The sequence below is a fragment of the Salvia miltiorrhiza genome, chromosome 2 (assembly GCF_028751815.1).
Source record: "Salvia miltiorrhiza cultivar Shanhuang (shh) chromosome 2, IMPLAD_Smil_shh, whole genome shotgun sequence".
NCBI lineage: Eukaryota > Viridiplantae > Streptophyta > Magnoliopsida > Lamiales > Lamiaceae > Salvia > Salvia miltiorrhiza.
The window spans coordinates 24,894,417-24,905,309 of record NC_080388.1 but is presented as its reverse complement, the minus strand read 5'-3'; the positions used below and the strand labels follow the sequence as shown (position 1 = coordinate 24,905,309).

General features: G+C 34.8%; 1 protein-coding gene across 1 annotated transcript; it reads left to right on the top strand.

Annotated features, from left to right (window-relative positions):
• The first annotated feature begins 378 nt into the window (after positions 1-378).
• LOC131007815 (uncharacterized) lies at positions 379-1,764 on the top strand. Its single transcript, XM_057934732.1, has 2 exons — positions 379-875; positions 1,543-1,764. Exons 1-2 carry the CDS (start codon positions 565-567, stop codon positions 1,598-1,600), a joined length of 369 nt encoding a protein of 122 aa, XP_057790715.1. The 5' UTR covers positions 379-564; the 3' UTR covers positions 1,601-1,764.
• Positions 1,765-10,893: the final 9,129 nt, after the last annotated feature.

Here is a 10,893-nt window from a genome sequence, read left to right as displayed (position 1 = left end):
AGTAGCTATCCTTTATTCACTCACGGATACGGCACCTCCATACTCCCACACATATGGCATTTTGGGAATGATAAAACTAACCACAAATAAGTATAACTGCAGATATAATTTTGAGTGATAAATTAACTATGATTCATAAAATAATTTAATTTAATTAAATATTTGATTTGTAAAATTAAGCCCGTATATAACTCAATCCGTAATTTAATTAATTATTCAAATTAAATTATGTTCAATCATACCAGTTTTATCCACTGTATAATATTCACCGAACCAAAACCAACGCCCCCAACTATTTAGCGGAAACTTTTGATTTGATGGCGCATTAATCTCCTCATTCTAGATAAGGACAAAACCACACCACCTATCTATTAATATAACACTTCATCACAACTTCAATAGCAACAACACACAACGCATGATTCCTCTCTCTCTCTCTCTCTCTGAAACTACACCAACATGGATTGACAAAATGAAGAGTGCGCGAATGCGCTGAACGTCTTGCACGTTTCCACTGTTTCGGTTAATTAATCGATTCTCTTAAGACTCTCTGCGTTCTAAGCTATGAAGTTTTTGCTGGAACTCGTCGGTTGTTGTGTGTCATCGTCGTCGGAGACACGTCGGCAACCGGACGACGCGAGATTGTTAGTGGTGGAGAAGCCTCTCCGCCGCGCGGCGCGGAAGCATGATAGAGCGAGGGGCGGTGGCCATGACTGGCGGCCTTCGCTGTCATCGATATCGGAAGATGTGCTAACCGCGGGGAAAATTAATAATGTCCGACAGCCGGCGGAGGGCTGGCAGCGCAGCCTAAAGAGGAAGGTCGCCTCCATGTCCCAAAGAGATCGGCGCCGGTCCCTCGCTCACGATGATTACCGGTAATGTGACCTATTTTCAACGATTATTGACCAATTTCGGACTTCAATTTTATTCTAATTTTAGCCCTAATTTTGTGCTAACTTCTCATCTCATGTGTGTACCTTAGTTAAGCCACTTTAACAGGAGACGTACTTTCGGATATTTGGTGAATCCATATCAATTAAATTTTAACTGTGATAATAATAAATTTTAATAAGCTCAATCGGTGATTATTGTTTGATTTGGAAACTCAACTTCTTAATAATTAAACAAACAAATATTGGAAGTTAAGTGTACTCTTTGAATTTGATACTAGATTATCAAAATTATATGTAACTATGCTTCAAGAGAAAACAAAGTATATATACAAATTAAGCTACACAATTCTTTCTCAAGTTTCAAATACATCTTTCTGAAATAAATTGTTATCGTCAGCTAAATGTGGGCACTCCATTTTAGTTATATGTATAAGTGATTTTTTTTTCCTTAAAACACTCAAATAAAGGAAAAAACATACTCACTAACTCGAACTTCCGACCTATATTGGTTGAAAGAGAACCCTCCTATTAATTAGAGAAGAAGCTTCTTACCAACATATTGCTCTTCATTGTCGATGTATATTTGTGAATTCACTGTACATTTGTTAATTAAGGAGTAACATTTAAAGTTGATTGTTTGGTGATGCAGGAGGGCCCACATTTCAAGCGCAATGCCCGCATTTTCGCCTGCGCCATTCATGTTTTGAAGATCAACACAAGGGTGTATAAATACAATCTACTTTGCATTTGTATACATGCAAAATACCCAATAAGTTCCTCTTCCTGTTGGGTTTTCACTCACAGCTTGTTTAGATTTAATTTCTGTAAATATTAGTTTCTTCGCTATATCATAAAATTAGTTTCTAGTCCATTTATCTGTCACTATGTGTTTTTTCGTCTTTTATTGCCTTAAGTTTGGATTTAGCTATCAAAGTTCTTACATATCCGATCTCCACATGAAAATAATATAGTCAAAAATATTATGTTCACCCATAACTATCAACATACATATTCAAAATATTCTTCAAAACATTCGTTCAAACTAGCATCAAATTAGATATAACACCATTCAATTTCCCCAAAGTTAGTGTAGAATCTAAGTGAAATGGCGTGAAACCCCACATACTTTCACCAAATTTGATAGAGGGTTGGGGGTTGGTGATAGTGTAAAAGCTGGGCCAAGTTTGGTGCAAAGTTGGAGTGGATTTATGTTAAATATGGATATCAAAGTATGATGTTTTTGTTCAACATTAGGGTTGAGATGAGGCCTGACGGTTGGGGCAAGTAAAAAAGGAAAAGGAAAAAAATACAATATCAATATTTTTGGGTCTAACATTAGAGTTGAGATGACGGTTGGGCCAAGTAAAAAGGAAAAGGAAAAAATACAATATTTTTGGGCCTAACATTAGAGTTGAGATGACGGTTGGGCCAAGTAAAAAGGAAAAAGGAAAAAATACAATATTTTTAGATCTAACATTAGAGTTGAGATGACGCTTGGGCCAAGTAAAAAGGAAAATGCAAAAAATACAATATTTTTGGGTCTAACATTAGAGTTGAGATGACGGTTGGGCCAAGTAAAAAGAAAAGCTAAAGATGAAGTAAAAGAGAGAAACACGTAGAGAGATAAAGGGTTGGAATTTTCTGGTGAGTGTAACCTATATGCGCAGATTGGGCTTTAGCTATAGCTGGACAAAAGAGGTTTGGGTTAATAGTTCATGATATTTCCATTAATTTATGATAAATATCACTTTAAACCTCAAACTATTTTCGCACTATCAATTATATCATGAACTATCGAAAATAATTTTTTAAACCTTGAACTATAAAATTTTGTATCAATTGTACCATTCGTCCATTTTTTTAGCTTAAAAAATTTAACGTGACTCACCGGATGCCACAATGTATTTAGAATTATTCTTTTTTGGACATACATTATATAAAATGATGTGATTATATGCCTTACTAATTATAAATTCAAGGGGTTTTTGCAAATAAAATCACGAACAATTTTAAATTTGCAATTTTAACATGACTTTTGAAGTGTGGCGAATTAAATCATAACCTTTTCAATTTTTGCAATTTCATCCCCTCAATTTTTTCCGGCCACCGGAGTGATGAGTTGGAGCTTATGTGGATTATTTTTTTCCACGTAATCAATTTCTAACTAAGATTAAATTGCTAACTAAGATTAAAACAAAATCAAAACCTAGTTCTTTTATTTTACTTCTTTTTCGTCTTTTATAAAAATATATTTGATGTGTATCTTAAGTTAAAGATTATGACAAGATCTTCAATTTGATTTAAAATTCATTAAATATGAATTTGAAATAAATAATTTATTATAATTTAAAATTTTAAAGTGATTGTTTTTCTCCCTCCTAGCTCTTTTACAATATTCTTTATTTTTTCTCTTTCTCCTTATTTTGTTATTATATTATTTCTATTTAATTTGTATCTCTTTCTCCTACAAAATTTATATATCTTCTCTTCTCTTTTGATTAAAAAAACATAATAAGTATTTATTTGTTGAATTATTTTATCAAAGCATACATAATACTATTTAAATTAAATTATTAATTAAAAAATATAATGTACAATTATCAACAAATATCGAGACAATATTATAAAAGTATTTATTAATTTTAATTTTAATAGAAAATAATCATCAATAACAAAAAACTTTCGGTAAATTTAATTATTATTATACAATACTCATTGAACTTAATATTATACTCCTACTCATTAAGTTGATAAAATTATTACTATACACTATTTTAAATCAAATATAATATTTAAACTAATATATTTTTTGTTATTAATTAATTTGATTCATAAATAATAATATTTTTACATAATTTCAAATTTTTAAAATAAATAAATATATCGTGGCCGTGCATCGTACGAGAGGGCGTACTAGTTTAAGGAAAATGGGGGATACTGAAATAAGTTCGACGAAAAAGAAGAAAAATAAAAGAATTAGGTTTTGATTTTATTTTAATCTTAGTCAGAAATTAATTACGTGGAAAAAAAATAATCCACATAAGCTCCAACTCATCACTCCGGTGGCCGGAAAAAATTGAGAGGACGAAATTGCAAAAATTGAAAAGGTTATGATTTAATTCGCCACACTTCAAAAGTCGCGTTAAAATTGCAAATTCAAAATTGTTCATGATTTTATTTGCAAAAACCCCTAAATTCAAAGGATGAAAAATGGATAAAAGGTGCAGTTGATACAAAATTTTATAGTTCAAGCTTTAAAAAATTATTTTCAATAGTTCATGATATAATTGATAGTGCGAAAATTTTTTGGACATAGATTTGTTTCCACTAATTTAGATATTCTCATTCTCCACAAAATTATCCTATATTTGAATCCACTATTTTAGAGATTCTCGTAAAATATTTCAAGATTTTTTCCGAAATTTTTATTATTTATATTTTTGGAAATTATGTTTTTATTCTTTTGAAAATTATGATTTTTTTCCCATTAATAAGTAAGTAATATTAATACTTGAATCCACTATTTGAATGCACGCCAGATGTTTGTTAAAAAGTGTGATGGAATTTCGTATAACATTCTGAATGATTTTTATCATCCTTAAAATTAGATATTCACCACTTTTATATTTATGATTTATTTTCCATGAATAAAATCAAAAATCAAATCTTCACAAAAGAATGAAAAATCCATATATATATATATATATGTGTGTGTGTGTGTATTTATATTATATTCAATAATTTAATTTAAATTAATTAATTAACTGCATTTTAATTTTATAACGAATAATTATATCGACTTCGTTAAGTATACTATAGAGTTCATCGTATTAAGGGCATATATCATGTTTAATACTTTACTATATAAACTTGTTTCTCATTCAAGTATATGTTAAATAGAGTCGCGAGCGAAATCCAATCGTATTAATCATTTAACTTTATTTTTTTTATTTATATATTATATTCAGTAATTTAACTTAAAATAATTAATAACTCATAATTTTATAACGAATAGTTATATCGACTTCGTTACATACACTATAGCAGTTCATTGTCTTATTGACATATCACGTTTAATTATTTACAATAATACATTGTTTTTTATTCAAGTATATGTTATATAGTTTTCCGATCGATATCTCTGCATATGATTCATTTTATTTTATTTATTTTTCTCAATTTCACTAATTTACTTCAATTAATTAATTCAACTCTATTTGATGGAGTATACTTTTTATTTCAACTTCACTAATTCATTATGATATTATACTAGCGCTTATATTAATCTAAATTTTTCCCAATTTCACAATTTTAATATTGCACCTCCATAATAAGTTATCACATAATTTCATTGTGTAATATATTTATTCATTTATAATGTATTCTAGGCATTTTTTTTGTGCTTGTACAACTTCAATGGTTTCCCCAACATAAATATTCCTACATTATATATATCTTATAAAATTCATTTTTTATTACAACTTCACTAATTAATTAAATTTTATTTCATAGTTTTACAATAGTTACGGCCACATCGTTAGTCACACAATAATGGTTCATTTTGTTAACATCATATCGGTTATAATACTTTATTATAATATTGTCACATCCCAATTCTTGAAACAATAACTATAACTGGGGTACGACTAATCATCTAAATGAACAAGGGAAAATCCTTGTGAAATTCGAATAAAAGGGATAACAATCGGGCTTAGCCCCTTTGGATGAAGAAAGACAGGTATTCAAGTGATACGAATCAATCAACAAACATAATAACTTCAGGATCATAAGTTTAGTGTCATGCTTCAGATAACCAACATTCACTGATCGAAATACTTGAGAGTCAATAGTCTAGGCTCAACAAAAGATATTGTTTAGAATCACAACATAATAGGTCTTAAGTTAAGGAACAAAAGACAGATACTGGCTAGTTCTGCAGCGGAAATAAAAATAAGGAGTTGAACTCTAGCCTCAGCTCCGCCCCGTCATCACCCGCCATTAACCTGAAAACATTTGAAAGTATTTTTGGGCTAAGTACTAATGTACTTAGTGGGCTGCAACTTTAAAACATTTCATAATCTATAAGAGCAGTTTATCCAATCTTACTGACATGACATAGAAGGTTTTAAAGAAAAATAACTTCTATGCATGTTAAAACATTTCATATATATATATATATATATATATATCTTTGATTGCGCGCAGTTGTCACACTCTATTCTGTTACTCGCTGTGATCCCGGACCTTTTAGCCACCGACGGATCTCTGTCTCCCGCTGGCTTGGACTGAGGGCGTAACCCAGCCAAGTTTACTTTGACCTCGGGATGCTACCCAGGCAGGCCTCTTATTTCTCATGCTCCGGAACACATCCAGCCGAGCACCCTTATAACGCCTCTGGTTAGAGCCCGATGGAGATCAACCCACCGAGTCAACTAACAAGTGTACACAATTCTCAAACAACGTATTAGGTCATAAGAGAACCTCAATTGATTAACTGCGCGAGCCTTAAACATGGTAGAGTGCACAAAAATATTTATTGGATAAACAGTTTGTATTTCATGAAACATTTAAGCTCATTAGCTCAATCATACATTTGGAAAATAAGCCCACCTGTATAGGCAATGCCTGTCGCTTAACGTTATCTCTGAATCGGAATAGCAGTGCTAATCCTCCTGTTGCTCAAAGCCTACAAGAAATCTATTCTCAATAGGTCTCCTTGAATATAATCTTAAGTCATGGTGTAGTGCTTAATATTCTATGATTCACTTAGCCGGGTTTTCAAAATTTGAAGAATAAATAATTGAAAACATTTCTCTTGAGTTAAGAACACCAACAATATTCTCACTCATCTTTCTTTAATAATTGGAATTATAAATAAAACCAATTAAATCATAAATACTTTTATTGCAAAATATAATGCAATTTCATGTCATCCTTAGCATATAATAAGTAATTACTTAAAATATGCACATAATAATAATTTAATATTATTATGAAAACTAGTCTTTGAAAATAATTAATTAAACTAATTAATAGTTCAATTAATAAAATAGGGCAGCCCAATTAATTTAATTAATCAAGGCAGCCCAAAGTTTTAAAATAAAACTGACCCAAATGATGTTTAAAATAAGGCCCAGCTGAATTTAAACTAATCAGCCCAACTGATTAATAAAATAAAGACCCAACTGATAATTAAACAAAAACCGGCCCAACACAGAAGCCCAACAACGGCCCTACTTTTCCTTCCCCCCTATCAGTCGCACACCCACGCACACATTCATCAGTCTCTCACCCCTCTCGACTGCTCTTCTCTCTCTCAACACTCGACTGCTCTCTCTCTCTCTCTCTCAACTGATCGGAAATCCATCGCCGTCGGAGCTCGTCGGAGCAAGCGGCGACAGGTCCCAGCTCTCCTCTCCCTTCTCCCTTTTTCGGCGACTGCAACGACAGCACCGCCGTCTCTCCCTCAGATCTCCGGCCGATAGCAGCAGATAGGCTGCCGCCGTCTCTCCCTCGACTTTCTCTCAAAATTGAAACCCACGCCTCACTCCGTCTGATCGTCTCCCTCCTTGGAAACGGCGAGGTCGCCGCTCCTTCCCTCTCTACTCTGCTCTGCCTCCGTCCGTGGCCGGACGACAGCGGCAGGGCCGCCGCGCCCTGGCCTCCCTCTGTAAATCAACCACCGCCCCAACCCAACTCTCTCTCTCTCTCTCTCTCTCTCTGTGACAGTGGCGAACCAAAATCAAAGCTTCAAAATTAAATCCTTTCCCTTTCTTCTTTACAACAGTCATGTTTGAATGTAAATATATGCACAATATATATGCATGTATCTTGATGAGATTATGGATGTGTGTTTGTGTTTTGCTGCTCGGCTAAGAATTGATGAACTTGGCGTGAACTGGATGAGTTAGAAATATAACCTTTCACTGGATTTGTTGCTGTGTGGTGTAGATGAAATAAAATCGTGTCTGAGTTTCTTTTAGTGGTTCTGGTATCTTGGGCAGATTCTTGAATAAGAAAAAGGGAATGCTGTGAAAATTAAGAACATAAGTTTGATTTGAAAATTGGGAACATAAATCCGATGAGAGATTATTAGGAAAACCTGGAATTGCTACACTTGAATTCTGCTTATGACAGAGTGAGGAAAATGAGTGAAAGAAAAATGGTGAAGTAAATATCTTGCCAAAGTGTATGGCTTTGCAGAGAAGGGAAAAAGTTGATGGTAAGAGTTGTAGGGTGGCTGATGGGATGTATGCTTTTAGCTAACTTTTGGGGCTGATTGGACAAATAAAATCCATCAGGATAAAATTATCGAAACTGTAGAAATTCTTCAGGGTTGGCTAATTAAAACTCGTGAAATTGCTTGAATGCTAAATTAAATAAATATGCAATGCATATAAATTTAATAACTAAATTTACAAATGTTTTTGTAAATCACTTTTGTTGGAATTAAAATAAATTCATTTTCTTTATCCGGTGTGAATTATCTTAAATCTAAGTTCAAAATTATTATAAACTTAGCTCGAGGAAACGGGGTATTACATCCCTCCCTCCTTAAAAAAAATTTCGTCCCCGAAATTACATACCTTGATAATCTAGCTGGGGATACTTGTCTTTCATTGAATCTTCAAGTTCCCATGTGGCCTCTTCCATCCCGTGATGGTTCCACTTCACTTTAACGAGAACGATGTTCTTGTTACGTAAAACTTGAACCTTGCGATCAAGTATCTGGACTGGTTTCTCTTCATAACTTAAGTCCTGGGCTAGGACCACTTCATCATGCTTAATCACATGTTTTGGATCAAACACATACTTTCTTAACTGAGAGACATGAAACACATTGTGCACGTCTCCAATACTGGGCGGCAATGCCAACCTATAGGCTACAGGGCCTATCTTATCTACGATCTCAAAAGGTCCTATATAACGGGGTCGTAACTTGCCCCTCTTCCCGAAACGTATAACTCCTTTTGAGGGAGAAACTTTGAGGAAAACTCGATCCCCAACATTGAATTCCAACTCCGATCGGCGTTTATCGGCGTAAGACTTTTGTCTATCTTGAGCTTCTTTGATTCTTTGCTTGATGTGGTCGACCTTCTCAACCATCTGTTGGACCATTTCAGGACCTAACAACTTTCTCTCGCCCACTTCATCCCAGTAGAGTGGTGAACGACATTTTCGGCCATACAAGGCCTCATATGGGGCCATTCCAATTGTTGCTTGATAACTGTTGTTATAAGCAAATTCTACAAGAGGTAACAAATCCTCCCAACTTCCACCTTTGTCTGCGACAATCGTTCGCAGCATATCTTCTAGAATCTGAATCGTTCTTTCTGACTGCCCGTCAGTCTGAGGGTGGTACGCTGTGCTGAAGTTCAGCTGAGTGCCCATTGCTTCTTGTAAACTTTTCCAGAAACGTGATGTGAATCTGGTGTCACGATCTGACGTGATAGATACAGGTACACCGTGAAGGCGTACTATCTCTTTGACATATAACTTTGCAAGTTTCTCCAATCCAAAAGTCATTTGAATTGGCAGAAAGTGCGCTGACTTTGATAATCGGTCCACTATGACCCAAATAGCAGTGTTTCCACGTGCCGACCTCGGTAAGCTTACGACGAAGTCCATGTTGATGTGCTCCCACTTCCACTCGGGGATAGGTAGTGGTTGCAGCATTCCATATGGCCTCTAATGCACGGCCTTCACTTGTTGACAAGCGAGACATCGCTCAACAAACAATGCTACATCTCTTTTCATTCCTTTCCACCAGAAAATTTTCTTCAAATCCTGGTACATCTTTGTGCTGCCTGGATGTGCAGTGTAAGGAGTATCATGAGCCTCGCTCATAATCTCGTTCTTTAATTCTTCTTTGTATAGCACACACAATCTTTCACCAACCATAAGTGCGTTATCCTTTGCTTCAGTAAATCCTTTCGTTTCATTCGTTCTTGCAGCGAGACGCATCTTCTCCAAGAACCAATCTTCTCTTTGTGCTTGCACAATTCTTTCTCTCAAATTAGGTTTAGCTGTCAGCGCAGCTACACAACCCGATACTGAATCTGGGGGACAAACAATCTCTAAACTGAGTGAGGCGAACTCACGAATCAGCTCCTTCTGTTGGGTGATGAAATATCCTAGCTTAGCCTTTGTCTTTCGACTCAGGGCGTCAGCTACTACATTCACTTTTCCTGGATGGTAACTGATGGTGCAATCGTAATCCTTTACTAATTCGAGCCATCTTCGTTGTCTCATGTTCAAATCCTTTTGCTCGAAGAAGTACTTCAAACTCTTATGATCTGTAAAGATCTCACACTTAACTCCATAGAGGTAGTGTCTCCAAATCTTCAGCGCGTGCACGACGGCTGCTAGTTCTAAATCATGAGTCGGGTAGTTCAGCTCATGAGGCTTCAATTGACGAGACGCGTATGCTATCACTTTCTGATTTTGCATCAACACGCAACCCAATCCTAGTTTCGAGGCATCAGTATACACCACGAATTCTTCATTTTCTTCTGGTATTGCTAACACTGGTGCAGTAGTCAGCCTAGTCTTGAGCTCCTTAAAACTTTGTTCGCACGCTTCAGACCAAACGTATTTAGTCCCTTTTCTCAAAAGCTGAGTCATTGGCCTAGCCAATTTCGAGAATCCTTCGATGAATCTTCTGTAGTAACCTGCTAGAGCGAGGAAACTAGGGGTGAGCATTCGGATTTCGGATCGGATTTTTGCCTGATCCGATCCGATCCGAAAATCCGAAATTTTCCTAAAATTCAATCCGATCCGAACCGTATTATCCGAAAATCCAAATCCGAAAATCCGAAAAATTTCGGATAAAATCCGATCCGAACCGAAAAACCCGAAATGTGAAAAAAAAATCGAAATGTATAAAAAAAAATCCGAAAATCGAAAAAATCTGAAAAATCCGAAATAGATGTCAACCTAACATATTAGATAATTACAATCAAATTAAGGTCATAATTAACAAGCCATTAATTATAATCAA